At 37.6% G+C, this 17,443-nt stretch overlaps 2 protein-coding genes across 2 annotated transcripts in view; both read left to right on the top strand.

The window, feature by feature from the left end:
- LOC113231308 overlaps positions 1-17,443 on the top strand; it is a 129,266-nt gene that overhangs the window by 54,321 nt on the left and 57,502 nt on the right. The window lies entirely within an intron of this gene.
- LOC113231309 (malate dehydrogenase, mitochondrial-like) lies at positions 2,922-16,320 on the top strand. Its single transcript, XM_026465575.1, has 7 exons — positions 2,922-2,936; positions 4,164-4,360; positions 8,118-8,262; positions 11,793-11,978; positions 14,957-15,157; positions 15,370-15,566; positions 15,948-16,320. Exons 1-7 carry the CDS (start codon positions 2,925-2,927, stop codon positions 16,192-16,194), a joined length of 1,185 nt encoding a protein of 394 aa, XP_026321360.1. The 5' UTR covers positions 2,922-2,924; the 3' UTR covers positions 16,195-16,320.

Below are 17,443 nucleotides of genomic sequence, written 5' to 3'. Positions count from 1 at the left end.
TAAAAATTGGGTGGCTTTCACACCGGTTTTGATGGTGTCGCCATGTCTCAGGTTCCGGTTTCGATCCCCGGCCGGGTCAACGTAGGTAACTAACTTTTCTATATTATTTCGTATCTGGGTGTTTGTGGTACCGTCGTTGTTTCCGATTTCCTTAACACAAGAATATTAAATAAATAAATTAAAAAAATTAAAAGTGCTTTAGTTACTTACTTTGGTATCAGAGCAACGTATGTGATATTGTCTAATATTTATTTATGACAAACCTAGCAATTTTTTCTTACACTTCTCGTCCTATAGAGGTAATATAGTGTCAGTACACAGACTACTAAAAAAAGCGTCCTCAAAAATTCGTGGAATTACATCTATTTGCCAAGGTTTATTGAAATCGGTTACAGGAACGCAAACCCAGATTCATCCCCTTGTTCGCCACTAAACGGGACTTAACACAGGAGATAATAACAATCGGTAGTCACTGCTTAAACTATATTTAGAGCAAAACCCTTAAATTGGAGCATAGCAAAATCAACCATTAAAATAATTGCCCGTATAAAATTTACGCGCTATTTATAAAAATAAGTCTTCATTCGTGAACATTCCGCTGGCCATTGAAAGCTTGTCTTTCAACCAGTAATACTTGTTTCAGGAAGTGGACAAAGAAAGGGATCTTCTTACAATTCCTGTAGAAGTTTTGATATCAGCCACTCTATTGACGCCATCAAGTGTCAGGAAACAGGAGTTGTAGCTCGACCCAATTTCCAATTTAACGGCGGTAGATTGTCCTCCTTTAGAACTGCTAGGGCGTTCATCTTCAATGCGTCTTTACAAATACGCCATTTAGTCCGCAGTTGAAGCTCTGAAACATATTCTTTGCTCCATGTGCACCAAAAATGCTGCCGAAGTTTTTTAAATTGCTGGAAACGATTCAAGTGATTTTTTGGCACATCTTGATAATCCTGGCTTGGCAAGGTAGTGAGCGGTCTACCGATGATGAAATATCCTGGTGTCAATGGCATTAGGTCTTCTAGATCGCTCGAGAGAGGGGTAAGTGGTCGTGAACTGAGGATTGCTTCAATTACCTCCATGACCGAACGAGTTGCCATGCCACGCAGAGGTCTCAGATTCGATTCCCAGGCCGGGAGAAATATTTGTATGACTGCGACACAGGGTTTCCCTAGTGCTGGGCTATGTTGAGTGTGTGCGTTATTACGTGCTATTTGGACAAGTGCTGTATAAAGCTCTTCGAAAGTTAAGTTACAATTGCCCAACACTCCTTGTAAATGGTATTTGGTCGACTTTACACCAGCCTCCCATAGACCTCCAAATGGCAAATAAGCTGGAACAAAACAGAAATTTATTTCTTCATTGGCGACCTCTGACGACAGCAATTACATCTTAAAAATGTTAAAAGGTTGTAAACACCAATGATAAACCATTGTCGGAATATTTGGTTTTGGGTTTCCCCCTACGTGCAAATGAATCTGCGCAATGCTGATAAATAATTATTGTTTGTCAAGTCACCAACCAGTGCAACGTGGAGAGCCTTTATCGTGAAACATATAAAAAGCCTTCACCACCCTACATCCACGACCTTGACGACTAGCAGTTAAGTTCATTTATTTTCTTGATTTGAAGCTTATATGTCCTTGAATCCAGGTAGACGAAATCCGGCTTCGGTCTAGACCATGTACGGGACTCAACACAGGAGATAATAAAAATTCTTTCTAATAATTATTTTCATTGCTTAAAGTAAATTGAGAGAGAAAAACGCCGTCAATTGGAGCATAGCAAAATCAACCATTAAAATAATTGCTCTTTATAATAAAATTTAGGCGCTGTTGTAAAAATGAGTCTTCATGCGTGAACAGTCACCCTTAGAGGTGGAATATTTTCTTCAAAATTATATGGGACCACTACCGAGGTACTCTCTTTCCAACAAAAAAGAATCATAAAAATCGGTTCAGAAATTCGGAGTTACACACATACAAAAAAACATACAGTTGAATTGAGAATCTCCTCCTTTTTCGAAGTCGGTTAAAAATATTAGCTCCGAACCTTTTGTGAACCGATTTTCATGATTCTTTTTTTGTTGGAAAGGAGGTACTTCCACAGTGGTCCCATTTCATTTTGAAGAAAATCATCCACCTCTAAGGGTGGCTGTTCACGCATGAAGATTAATTTTTATAAATAGCGCCTAAATTTTACTTAAGGACCAATTATTTTAATGGTTGATATCACTATTTCTCCAATTCAAGGCATTTTTCTCTCAATGTACTTTGAGTAGTGAGAACCGACTTTTATTATCTCTATTTTAGTGTCAAGTCCTGTATCACTATACACTCCGCCACTGCGAACTAGGGGACATTTCTATAAAACTTGGCAAATAGACGTAATAAATATAAATATATAAAACGTACCACGTACTTTTGAGGTCGGTTTTTTTAGTACTCTGTACTGAGATTTTTTTTTCCATCCTCTAAGCGTTGAGTAGGATACCTTAGAGGATGGAAAGATCTTAGAGGATGTTCCATAGTCTAAGGGAAAGATACACAGGCATAATCTCAATCTACTTGAAAAGAATCATAATGGCCATTTACATAATAAAATTCTGTTTATAAATAAAAAATATGAAAGTAAACAATGGAATCAAAATTGACATTAATCAAATATAATCAAAATAAAACGAGAAACGTGAATGAAAAATTCTCAATGAAGTAAAGTTTAAATTAATTAAAAAATATTAAATTTACGGCAGCAATAATTTTACCTTCGGCTTCGTAGCAATTTCAAATTATTTCCTAATTTTCAATGGCTGCGAAAACGTTTTTAAGAGCAGGGTATATAACAAGTTTTGCACTGCATCAACGAACGCCATTCGTAAATAATATTCCACAAACAGTGTGCGTAAACCTTATAAACTCTGTAAGATGGTATGCAAAGAAAGGTGGCAGAAAGCGCAGTGATTGCCGGCTAGCAAAAGCAGATATACCACCAGAGGTTAATCCGGATTGTCCCGTACCATGCCCGCTGCGGAAAAAAAAACGGCTCGGCGTCCTGCACTGGCTCAAGTTGAAAGTTGTTGAAGGAGGCACTAATTTTGGAAGTTAGCACTATTCTTACTGAAACATTTTTAATTCGTAATTGAGAAACTCCTTAAGGTCACAATAGCTATAAATACGACAATCGCAGTAGAGCTCCTTATGAAAGAGTTCGTCCACGGAAGTACTGCCACTTTACCTATTTCCACCGCGAAGCGGTAATGTGAGTGTTACTGCGTTCCAGTTTTGAAGGGTAAGGGTGCTTGCTAGTGCAATTACAGATACGTGGGACTTGTCAACTTATATTTCAGAGTTACGGGCGTAACGACAGTGCCCCTCAGATCTTTGCGATTTAATGCCCTGAGTGACAGTGCAGCTGCTTTGGACAAACGTGTCGCTTACCACCAAAAAAAAAAAGCATGTGGGTCAGAATGGCGGGTGTACCTTAACGGATCCTAATAATTTGGTATCAAAAAAATTTACCTAAATTGTACTTTTCAGTACCTCTGTTGAAAAAATTTGTATCTCCATCAGAACTAAGTTATAGCATATCAAAGGTAAACTCGCCGTGTTGCAGTCAATACGGCGAATGTACCTCAGATTGCCAGTTTTTATTTAATAATTATAAAAACTTATTATTCGAAAAATGTGTACCTTATTAGTACTCGAAAGTAATAGAAATTCCAGCTCGATCTGCTGGTTAGTTTCGGAGATGTAAAGGTAAAATTGTGCGATTTCAGAGTGTCGTGTGCATCTTAACGAATCCTAATAAACTTAGTACCAGAAAACTGTACATAAATTGTACTATTTAGTACCTATTCTTTAAAAAATTATACGTCTATAAAAACAAAATTCTCGCGAAATCCAAATTGTAAATATTTTCGTAATTTTTTTTTAATAAATTTTCCGCCATTTATTTGGGTAGGCAAAGGTTCCACCATACAGACTCTACATATGTCAGTATCTTTCCTTGTTTTGATTGAAAAGGTTACAAGCGCGTGTCACGTTGAAAAGGTTACCAGATTACGAAAAAAGCTTAGTAGATTTGTGTGGACAAATAGCAAATCATCTAGTTAGCATGTCTTTTTTTATTGCGCAGCACCTTTTCGACGATTGGAATGCAAACCTCCTTGCGATGATGCGGATGATGAACCCAAAAAGGAAGAAAAGAAAGAGGATGTTCCTAAGGCGCTACCAGCTCCGAAGAAAGCGGTAGTAGAATCACCTGAAGTGGCCCGCGGCGTTAACGTAACGATTCTTGGCGCTGATTCACCTGTTGGACATTACACTGCGTTGTTGCTCAAACAGTGCCCTTGTGTCAAACGGTAGCAAGAATATTCGACTTCCTTATTCTACTAAGCTCTAAATTTGTTGGTAGATTGCGTATAAACAATGGAATTCCGAAAACTGGGCGTCGAATTACGAAAATTATATCCTTATCCTGTCTTCAAAAACATTAAGGATTGCTATACCGTATTTTAAAGGCATCTAAAATTATTCTTCTTTTTTCTATACAGGGTTATTAATAACCTCGCAGGACCATATTACTGACATCGTAAACAACAACTTGTTCCATGACTTTTAATAATTATCTGCCTCCGTGGCCGAACGGTTACCATGCCGGACCGCCACACAGAGGTCCCAGGTTCGATTCCCGGGCCGGGAGAAATATTTGTATGGCCTACATTTATTTCTCTCGTGAGTTTGGGTGTAATTTGTGGTTGTCTATGTGTCTGTGTGTCCATGGCACCCGCGACACAGGGTTTCCCTAGTGCGGGGCTATGTTGAGAGTGTGCCTTATTATTATTATTAATATTATTGTATTATATAGAATAATCTCTGATCAAAAAAAAACCGACCTGAAAAGTCATTCATCCGCTAGTTTGCCACTCTTAGGCGTACCCTCTTTCCAACAAAAAAAGAATCATCAAAATCGTTTCAACATACAACCAAATTGAGAACCTCCTTCTTTTTTTGAAGTCGGTTAAAAATTGAGGACATGCACTGATTACCATATGATTACTAAAAATGTTCATGGTCGAAAAAATAAACACAAACTTACTTTCGAAATTTTACAAAAAAAAACCGCTGCATTAAATAGGTACTTTACATATACGAATGTTTTTTTTTTATATCAACTGAACTAAATAGAACACGTAATAGCATACGATATACATTTTTCTAATGATTTTAATTTCGTTTGTAAAGGGAAAATTTTTAATTAGAGCTGAGGTAGTATCAACTGTTAACTTAAATGTAAAGAATCTACTTCGAACGACGTAGTTGGCCAAAAGTTCGCGCTGTAAAAAACTTAAATTATTCTCTTGTGAAATTAAGCCTTTACCTTTTTAAAAGAGATATGAAAACGGACGTAAAATCTCTAAGTGCTCATCCTTTAAAGGCGATTAACTGTTTTTTACATAGCTATTTAGAAACAATAATATTAACCAATAGTTTACGATGTTAACACAAGTCTTTTTATAAATGTCACGTCGTCAGCCTTTCTCCGTTCCGGTAATAGGCAAGCAGTGATTCGTGACGTCATTACGTCACAAGTTACGCTTAATAAAATCGTCTGCCTGCCTACAAAGGACGTTTGTCTTTGTTCGATCGTGATCTAAATGGTTACTGGTAATCGTGTTTATTTATGGGTTGAGCCTCTTATTTGGGAAATTGGGATAAAACGTATAAAATCTACTAAGCACAAGGCACTTCCAATACCTTCCAATAAATAATAAGGACTAAAACTAAGGACCGCTCTCACGGCAACTCTTATACACTTTCGAGTGTAGCGATGCAATCGCGCGTTTATATCGGTACAATCGCCCGCTTACATCGCGTTTGCATCGCTGCTTAAAACCGCGCGCGTGTGTAAAGGCAAACGATCAACGACTGCATCACTACTGCCTCGCATTTGTATCGCTGCTAAAATTTCCCGTGTTCAACCGTTCTAAGATACCCAGACGATTCGTAACTTGATTTAAAAATACACTTATTTAAATCCTGAAATTCATTTCATAAGTTAACAAATTGTATGTGAAGTATGATACGGTCAAATTTACAACCTAAAGATCCGCACTGGGCTTCGTCAAGAATTCTCATTTAATGGGAAATAAATTGAGACGACTTCACGTTGTTTCTCTGACGAGTATCTTTTTTTGGTTCACATCGATAAATTTTGCATTTCAGAGATCCCCAGTTCAATCACCGGCTGGGTGAAGAAAATATAGAAAATCTTTTGTACATTGTCCGGGTCGGAGTGTTTGTCGTTGTACCGTCGTTGTTTCCGATTTCCGTGTGTGTGACACGAGTGTTTTAGTTACTTACTTTGGGATCGGAGCAACGTATGTGAAGTCGTCTAATATTTATTTATTCATTTATACTCGTATATTTATAGGCAGTTTGAACTTTGTTAGGCAGTCGTGCCACCACTCTAACCATGGTAGTTGATCGAGAAATCACCCGGCCTCCCTCCGGGACTGTTCGTCTCGCTTGTCACAACACGCGAGTAAGCTTCCGATATAAATTTATCGTGTACCACATCTCCAAATCGAAAACGTGTTTTGGTTCATAGTACATGAGCTCACCGCAGTTTTTACTCCTAAACGTTACATTCTTAGTAAAATAGAAATAGCAACGCCTCAATGACTCTTAAGCATGAAACACACAGAGAGCGAGATTCCTTGTATTTATATGTACGACAACTCATCAACCGCGGGAGCGTGCGCCCGTCCCGTGCCCGCCGAATTAGACTTAATTAGAACCGCCGCGGTCCCGACCCGACCTGCGCCCGACCCGCACCCGCTCTCTGTGTGTTTCACGCTTTATAACAAGTTAATCATAAAGCATCGCCATTTCTCTATTCGTACATTTAATCGCATAACAAAAACAAACATACTATTTTTAATTTAATTTTCAAGGTCAACATAAGAAGTAAGCCCGAACTTTTCATGCCTCGGGTTTCAGTTAAAAGTTCATAATCGTTCATTCACCCGTGAAGTTGTAGAACAACTCTACGTTTGAAAAATGCTATTTTCATTCGATATGCGATATGCGAGCTATTTAGAAGGAAATGTACGAGCGACATTGAATAGATACGGCTCATGATTCCGGACAATCCCAAGGGAACGACCGTCCAGTAACCCTCCGAAAAAGTGGAGTTTTATTGCCATCTTCTTTCAGCAAATAAATTGACATTTATCTTTGAGTAATGTGGATCCAAAGACCAGCTCTGAAATTATTGAATACGACGATATTTACAAAATTACTTTTGCTTTATTGTGAATTGTTATGACACCAGAGATCCATTGCTGCACGGTAATATGACAGATCCAACTAGAAAACAAGAAGCTTCACCACATTGATTTCTATAGCTGACATGGATCAAATATTTGATACCGTGCACTCTTCACCAGGCTATTGCACATGCACACATCAAACTTTTAGTAAGGTCTCATACTATTACACGGACCATTCAAGCGAATGTAATAAGAATAAAGATTTTACGATGAGTCGTGACTTTTGCACAGCTTAGCGCAGTATAAGTTTTATGGCTGGAAAATTTAAAAAATTCCAGCCTTCATTTCTTTCTACGTCTACATTACTAATAAGTAGTCAAGTAAAAGGAAAGAGCTATGATTTTATCAAGACTAACAAGTACTAAATAAGCTGTATGTCTATCCGGATTTTCAGTTTAAAAAAGTACTGTTGCTTATTTTTATTGAATATCATGATATTTTTACTACCATGATATTCATCTATTTACTCCACTAGTTTGTAATTATTATTGATACAAAGATCAAACAAACAAAGAATAATTATGTCGATACGACTAGTAGCCATGTTGAGCCACTGACTGGTTCGTGTCCAGTTGAATCGAAGGAATTTTACTTTGTATCAATAATAAGCACAGTTGGTTTTAAAGAGACCATAATATTAATAAGAATAGGAGACAGTTTTTTTACAAAGACTAAAAGTAAAACGTAAAGTCGATAATAAGATTTCGGAGTTCCATTATGATAAATGGGATTTGACTGTCACCCGACTTCCAATTTCCTTTTATACATGATAGATGGATTGCAGGATTCGACTTTATGAAGCGAAGGACAGGCCAACGGAGCCTGAGCGAGATATATGTAAAGTGGTGCATGATCTCCAACACATAGATACAAATTGTGTTATCCAAGCATATGGCGGCAGTCCATCGGAGCTGAGCTTATGTTTACAGGTTTTTTATCATATGCAATTAATTTTCTACATCTAACGCTTACGTACTCGTAGCTACTTGTTACTAAAGTTATGTCTTATGTCTACAAATCAAATTTGTTTAATATTTCTTTCCCTTCACATTTTCTGTGTTTGTATAAGTTGCAATCATGGCATATATAACCAGAAATAAAGGCGAAATGTCATTTAATTTGTTTGAAAATCATTCTGCCAAATCATTACAATGACAACTGCGCTCCGATTGGCCTGCTCGAATTCGAAACAATTAACGGGTGTCGTCCACTGTTTTATGTCAAATCGACCAGTTTAACTTGAGCGTTGCTATAATAGTCGTAAATTGAAAATTTACATATTTAATTACGGATGAAATGTGATTCCGTTTGTTTTGTAATTAGATGTTTTGCTGTTTTTCCCACACCACCGAATGGAACACTCATTGTTAGAGATATTATCATTATTACAATAAATACAGACTATTTTTGGAATATACGGAGACGTACACACAGGCCAGTTGTTGACGCTGTACTATTTCAGTTTTCTAATTTGTGATTTCAGCGCAAACAAAACTTGATATTTAAAAGTGATAAGGCCCATTTGCCTGATGAGTTGCCAGTGATGGACTTATTTCGTCTCAATTTCTGGTTATATACTCGATGGTGGTATAGTAGTACTCAATTTTATTTACTTTACGTTATGCTTGGACGTTTTTCTAATATGAAATATAAATAACTACACCAACATCAACAGTGTTGATGTACCATGCCGGGAAAGTTGTTTCAAAAAAAGCCGTACCAAGCCCAAATTCGTGTATGAAGTGCTGCTGCCACGTACGGGATGCAAAATATGCAGTGTTTCCCATTAGTCAGATACGTGATTAGACTGATCTACCCGATGGGAATGTTTTCCCCCACTGATCAGATTGATTTGACAGCTGGTGGTTCGTCAGGAAACCATAATCAGGGTCAAAAAAGTTGGCATTCTATTATTTAATCTTACTAAAGTCATACTCGAAAGTCAACCACCCCGTTTACTCCCACTAGTTCTGTTGTATTGTTGACAGAACTGCTTGTATTTCTTCCCGTTTGTTCTGTCAATAAATAGACAGTTCTCTTTACAGAACCACTGAGGATTTTTCTTTTTCACTAGCTCAACCAGGTGAAGCAATACGCGTCCCAGTGTTTCCCGTTGGTCAGATCGGTGATTAGACTGCCAGAGCCAATGGGAATTCTCCTCGATGCGCACTAATCCTCTAAAATAGAGAATTCAACTTTTTTAATTAAAAAAAAATACTTCAAAATCTTACTACGCAACAATATTAAGCAGTTCGATATTACTTAACGTGGATTCAAAAGGCATACCTTAAAAAATACTTACTTAATTTATTACTAATACTTAAATAATTACGGACGAAGAATTTTGATCCTTATGTGTATGTATTACCAACTGTATTTTTTTATTGTACAATAGACGGCGGCTTAGTCACAATCTAATTAGTAATTTTTATTACTTATGAGCGGTAAATCATAATCTAATTTCGGAATTGGATGATTTGACATTACTACACTATTGTACGTAGCATTTGATTTCCTCTGTGCTGTCCCTTTGACCTCAAATCATGTTCAGCTTACAGGCAGAATAGTTAACGTTACTAACTCAGCCCTAGTGAATACAAACGAGCTCTATTTATATATAACATTATGGCACATTCAATTGCCGCTTTGATTTTTTGTTTCTTTCTTCGACCGTGTATGGTGTTCGCAAGTGGGTGGCGTCGACCTCAGGTAGCTTGCCAATCAATACGGCAGTCGCCCCGACTGCAAAAATGTACAAGCTAGTCTACAAGGTTTATTGTTTATGCTATCTGATCGATAGTTTGTAACATAAATGTGTTTACGTCCTTATATTTGGAATTAGAATTGTAATAGATACTGGGAGGATTTGTGAGTAGTGTGGCGCCTCTCTGTCTGCGGGGTACCGATTTAAGCTCGTATAGATTCCTAACCCTACGTAAAGTAGCTTAGATGGAATGTTGTTTTCTTCCGTTCCGCATAGCTATGAATGAATAAAAAATGTAATACACACAAGTAATATATCATAATACAAGTAATATATCAAAGTCTCACAAATATAACGTCCCGGTTAGAGAACCTAGTCGGTCTTTCCTATGGAGAGCGGTGTGGTGGTATTTTACGATGGCCAACTTTAAGCCTCTAGAAGTCGCACCTTGACCGTGTCATATAGACGGTGCGGCGTTTCCGCGCAGGTTCGGGATCTTCCCTTTTGATGTGTCGACAAATACACGCAGTTGGATTTAATTTTACATAGAAAAATTACATTTAAAGTGGACACTACGTTCGCTATCACGACATTATGGAATGTAAACATGTTTTACGCGTGAGTCGAGAGCGAAAGGCGATTTTCCATCGTACACGTACATGAGGGAACTCATATTTTTCGCATATGATTTTCTACTTCTTTGATGATGCTTCGGTCTTTAAATTCTTCTCTTTCTTGTAGAATCAATGACAAAAACCAATAAAATTAATAAACGGGCGTTAAATTTCTTTGGCCTATAAACAGCCTCATTTATGCCCCTATCTGTTGCCTTTAGCAGGTTTTTGAGGGTACAGCTAGTTGGACACAGCGAAAAAGAAGCAAAAGCTTGCTTGCAGCAGTCGATTTAACCAAACAATATTAAAATATAAGTTATAAAGGATGATCTAAGAAAGTACACCCAGTATTGTAACTGTTGCAGAAATTCCACGTTATGTCCTGACTTTTCCTAACACGTATTTATCGTAAGCGTTTGAATGCCACCGATTCATGGTGGCGGATCCGATATTTTGCTAACCAAATTTCGAACAGTATTCAGTAGTCAGTAATTTGATTTATCGTTCATGCTTCTCTATATGGATGACTTTGCACATGTCCCGAATAATTTGTCACGTTCACAATTTGCTCTTTCAGCGTTGGTAAAGTATTAACGATTATGAACTATGACACTTTTATGGCTGCTTGGTTAAATAATGATGTAGTTGTGAAATTAATTTTAATTTCTGTTCAATGCGCAAACTTTGGTTTGGTTTTCTACACTTTTTTATCGCTCAATGATTCTTTAGCAACGTATATTGTATAATAAATAGTGTTATAGAGAATTTGTCTAGAAAATATACAGTTACGAAAACATACTTATATTTAGTAGCAGTAGAATTTCTTGTGAAAGAGTTCATGTAGGGAAGTACAGTCGCCTTATTAATCTGCACCCGAACAGTAATGTGAGCTCTCGTTCCGGGTTTGAAAAGTAAAGGTGCTGGGGAAATTACAGTCACATGGGACTTGTCAACTTATGTCTCTGCCCGTCAGATCTATACGATTTAAATTTCCGACTGGCACTGCAATTGCTATAGACAGGAGTGTCTCTTACCATCAGGGACATGACTTGTTGTCCCGTGATTTGATATTATAAAAAAAAATATATTTCCTTGGTCATCTTTACAACAAATCTGTATTTTGTTTTCTATATTTTCTCAGAATAGTCACATAGTCCTGATGCTGGAAAGTGATGCGCAGAACTTGGAGTTATCGCTGGAGACGCGATTCTATAGTAAAGCACCGCTAGTCAAGAAATACGCAGATGCCATTTCACAAGAATGTCCGCAAGCTTTTACCGTAATATGTATATCTCCTGTCGACTGTATGGTACCTTTGGCTGTTGAGGTATATATTTTTACAATAAGTTCTTACTCTTAACTAAGATTATTGGATTGAAGCAGCGCAAAGCCGGTCATTGTGACGATCTTTGGGGAAGGCCCATGTCCAGCAGTGAACATCTTACGGCTGAAAAAAAAATGATGATCATCATCAGCTTACGAGTATCCATTGCTGGACATAAGCCTCCCCTTGAGAACGCAAACTCTCCCGGTTCTGTGCCGCCCGCATCCAGCCGCCATCGTGCCGCAAGGCGTTCTACACTACGTTTGCGTTGACGTGGTCGCTACTGCAGAACTAGTCTGCTCTATCGGCTATCAGCCTCCAAAGATATCCGGCCCACTGCCACTTAATCTTACTGATTTTGCGAGACATGTCGGTCAATTTTATTGTCTAACATATGTCTTCACCAGAGATTCGGTCCATCAGAGAAACACCAAGAATATTATGTGAATTATTATTATAATATGTACTAGATTACCGTCTGGTGTTAGTATTACGATCTGGAAGAATATATCGAGTAATATCTATAGACCGATATTGAAGTGTTGTGGGTGGCCGCGAAATAGCCAGAATAAAACCTATCGCCTAAACCTGTATTTCAAAACTACGCAAATAATAATTTTACTGTGAATGCGCATTAAATTATTGACACAGCAAAAAACGGACAGGGTACGAAATGTTGCGAATTTAACTATTTATAAACAACGCAGGTTGTGAACCAGAAAAATCAATATGCCCTTTCAACTCTGACCTATAACGAAGAATGTCAAAGTTACAAAATTATCATCGTTGCCATCGCAGACAATGATTGTTATTCGATTCTGTATCTCGTATTGTTTGATAATTTTATACGCATACTTAAAATTCACGTATCAGATTTTTATTGAAGTTCAAGATGTTTTATCACCGTGAAAGTCATATAGATATTTTATGTTAAATAGCTCCACTAGTTTGTTATAATTATTAATACAAAGATAATATTAGATAATACACAAAGAAAAATTCGTTCGATCTGACAGGATTTGAAACTGTGACGACGCTGTACCGTAGGTCGCTCTGTCAACTGAGCTACAGGTCAAGTCAGCAGGTCGACGGAATTATTTTATATGTCTGTTGTATTTTAGATGTTTGTGTTAGGTTTTTCGGCTTCCGACGCTGTAAAGGTACCGGCTGACTGAGAAGGTTCATAAATATCGCACAAGGTTGAAACCCGAAAATTCACGTACCAGATTTTCTGCAAAAATTATATTTGCGTTGCAATTTGACTTTTATGACAGAATGGGTTTGATTGGAAATGGAAATCACTTTAATTTCCTGATATTTTGTAAACATAAGACCGTTTCTTGCAGAAATAATATAAATGTTTCAGTAACTTACGTATGAGTTACCGTTCAACAATGTATTGCATACTTCTCCACTAACAGTTATGACTTAATAATGCCCAAATGCCGCCAGTTTACGAGATCTAGTCGTATATCGTTAAATTCGCCCCAATGACAGTAATAACAAGTAATGATACTTATTTACAGCATGTGTGCAACTACTTCTGATTAGATCATTATAGTTAAAATTGTCACATCGTTTAAGTTTTCACATCTGTTTCCGTTTCCACTTCCGCAACTTTTAAAACGGAAGTTTACAATGTTCGCGATTGGTCACAACACGCGCGCGCATTGTTGTGCGGTGGGGCGAGCGATTTAGCAGTTTTGTGTTAAGTACAATTACGAAACCAACAACATAAGAGATAAGATTTACTTTTGACATCGATTTCCGTTATGACACTTCCATTGCTTTACTAATGTGGAACATCGTCAACACCGTCACGGCTTCTCATCCATATGATCTATATGACCCATAGGATCCATAGGACCCATATGACCCATAGGAAATGGTACTTTATGTCGTCTGAGCTGAGCATCTCCTTTTCCTTTCCTATCCCAATCCGTGCTACGCCAAAACCGCAAAATCCGCCAGTGACTTTGAAGTGGCGTGTATGACGTTACAATATTCGAACTGAAAAAAAAAATCCCGCATGCGCATCTCAAATTTTTTGGAACTTTGTGCCCTTACTTGACTCCAATCTGATATGACCATACCCACCGAAGACGAGGCTTAATGCTTAATTTACTAAGACTTGGTGTCAAACTTTTGCCTTTTCCTTAACGAAAAAAATGGAAAAAACAACAACTACCCGCATCTCCGCCCGGCATTGAGCTGTGTAAGTTTTTTCATTGTGGCGTTATTGGTGGTCGGCCAGGAAGTAAAGAGGTGAAGCAGTACGAGCCCTTCGACGTTCTGGATATAAAGGTTGTTGGTAGCACGGCTTCCCTTTCTTTTACTTTGCGAGCTCACTTGTCCCTCAGCTCTCCACGAGCCTTCGAAGGTTTTATAATTTTTTTCTTAGTATAGCGTTACCAGGACCCATATAATCCAAATGACGATCCGAAAATTGTGCCCTATTAAGTGCTAAGCTACCATGAAATTATATATGTACTTTTCTTTCAAATCCACACCTATAATTGAAAAACAAAGCTTTGTAAACTTATTCATTTACTGCCTCAACTCTACGAAGAAAATGTCGAATATAATACTAGTCGATTGAGTTTTAATGCTAATTAGTCAACTTTTTGAATGTAATGGATAACCGAATATTCCATCTTGCCACCTCTAACATAATCGAATAAACGTGAAATGGAACACCTTAACAAGAATTTTTTATTCGGCTGAGTCAAAATTCTTTGTCCGGATAATGGGATATTTTCTTTGTCTAGGTCAATGTTGAATAAAAACTGTGAATGAATAGGTTAGGCGCAAAGATGGAATTACATTTTAAAATACATTCAACTTGACGATTTGTTATCCCGCATCTGATTATTTTTTGTCGGTTGAACATAACAAGACGTGTTGTGGTATCGAAATATTTGTTAAGAGATGGAAATTTCCTGACACTTATGCATCTTAAAATGACGTATCGTTTTTCGCAGATTTTTAAAGATACTGGGTTTCATGACCCTCGAAAACTGTTAGGCACGATGTCTGTCGCCGAGATGCGTGCGAGCACTTTGGCAGCGCGTGCTCTCAGCCTCGAGCCTCGGTACACCAGAGTGCCATGTGTTGGAGGCACCGAAGGAGAAACACTAGTGCCTCTCTTCTCAAAAGCGGTCGAATTCTTCGATTTTGCGCGGGTAATACTTCTCTTATTTTTATCAATAAGATTTTAACAATTAAAACATGTTTACGAAGTTAAATTAGAAATGAAAGTAATAAGCTTAAGCTACCAATAGTGAACGTTAAAACGTACGTGACTTTCCGAAGCCCGACAAACGCAATCGATAGTTTAGACTAATCCAAATCCTTCAAATCTATTGGGATTTATTACTAGTAAATTTTTTTGCAGCACAATGCTGAACTAATGACTGAGACAGTGCGATACGCGTCGAAGGCTGTGGCTTTCAGTAAATCGGCAGATCTGAGCGAAGCCCATGCACACGCTGGCCTGGTAAAGGCAATAGCGTACGCCCTCCTGTGTCAAGATGTACCAAGGGTGACTGGCTTCGTAGAATCTGATTCATCCCAAATCATTTCACCAGCCAAGTAATTACCATTTTTACTTAAAACATCCTACGAACACAGTTAAGAACAAAGACCATATTTGCTGCATAACTGCCTCCATGCTGAACGGTTACCATGCCGGACTGCCACGCAGAGATCCCAGGTTCGATTCCCGGGCGTGGAGAAATATTTGAATGGCCTACATTTATTTCTCTTGTGAATTTGGGTGTAATTTGTGGTTGTCTATGTATGTGTCCATGGCACCCGCGACATAGGGTTTGTCTAGTGCGGGGCAATGTTGAGTGTGTGCGTTATTATTATTTTTTTACTTGTATCCGTCGTTATTTTGATCTCAACGCTTTCTTCCGCGTAGCGTTATGTTAAGTTCAACAGTCGAAGACTACACCAATATTCTCCCTTCAGATACATCGCAAACGAAGTAGAGCTCGACGCCCACGGCATCTCTAACAATTTCGGTGTGGCTCCGCTCTCGGACTACGAAATGTTTCTAATGCATTTGGCCATAACTGAGCTTAACTACAGGCAGAAATTAGCTGAAGACTGGAAAAAGAATTGTATCATTCATACTCTTAACCAATGCGAAAGAAACTATTGGTTCACACCGAAATCCACTGAGTTTAGTGACGTTGGTTTTAATTGTGTGTGTTAGCTGCTATTAGGGGCATTACAAAACATTAAAAAATGCAATGTGGTGTAAAACTCTGGTGAATCTGTCGTGCGATTTTGTCTCTTGTTTGTAATTTTGTTTCGTTCTCAGTTAGTAAAGGTGTTAATCAATCAATGTTCGTTTTTACATTCCACGTTCTAGTACAACTAATTCTACATTAAATTAGGTGTGTAAAATATTAATTAAATACACACGAACACATTATTTCAAGTAAATACTCGTAGGTACCCAAGAACTTTTGAAATATGAATCAATCAACTTTTTTGTCGATCGACCCTCTTCTCTCCCTAATATTAAATAATTTTTTTAAATTGTGTAACATATGTAAATATAATAAACAAACTGTATTGTACAGCCAAAGAGTTCCATTTTCAAATGTTGTAATTACTTTTTAAATATTTATGTAAGTGGCTAGTTCCGGAAACTTATAGTGTCCCCTATGTATTAAGGTAAATGTTCCAGTGGTTGACGCTTTTAGACGGAAAAATCACGTGTCATGTCAAAAAAGCTCTTAATTATTGATCATACTGACTACCTAGGTGTGTATTCATTTGTACGAGTGCTTGACATGGGTGTCAACTACTACTGAACATTGAAATTTTGCACCAGTGGTTGACGTGCCTCTAAAATAAAATATAAACAATATGCTTCAATAAAAACACACAAAATAAATTGTTTGTACAGTTATCCAATAGTTTTAATAAACATTTACCGATAATTAACAAAAAAATAAAAATTCCGACTCTTAAATGCACTCAAAGAAGTCTTAAGTCTTTTGTAAGAACACCAACGCGTTTTCAACTCGGAAAAAAACATCAGTGAATCGAAGAAAAATTCTAAATGGAATTAATATATGCCATTACTAGTACATTTAACACGGTTTTGGAATTATATTAATATTAGTGTTCTTACTTTTTCAAAAATATGAAGTGTCATACATTGGGACAGTGTCAAAGATTGGTACCTACATTTATCTTAGACGTAAACACACCGTCTGTCCTTCAGTTACAGTTTCCACTAGTTTTGTACAGCGTCATTTTTATTTTATGGGAGGCTACTTATATAACTTTCCAGTGACGATAATAAGAGCGGAATGTAAGAAACTTATCCACTGAAAAACTACTTACCGTACCGGACTAGATTACATTCACTCAAACACACACACACACTCACACACACACATACACACACACACACACACACACACACACACACACACACACACACACAC

The sequence above is a fragment of the Hyposmocoma kahamanoa genome, unplaced genomic scaffold, assembly GCF_003589595.1.
Source record: "Hyposmocoma kahamanoa isolate Upper Pololo Valley unplaced genomic scaffold, ASM358959v1 65, whole genome shotgun sequence".
NCBI classification, from domain to species: domain Eukaryota; kingdom Metazoa; phylum Arthropoda; class Insecta; order Lepidoptera; family Cosmopterigidae; genus Hyposmocoma; species Hyposmocoma kahamanoa.
Note: the sequence above shows the minus strand (reverse complement) of the source record. Positions and strands in the feature narration are given on the sequence as shown.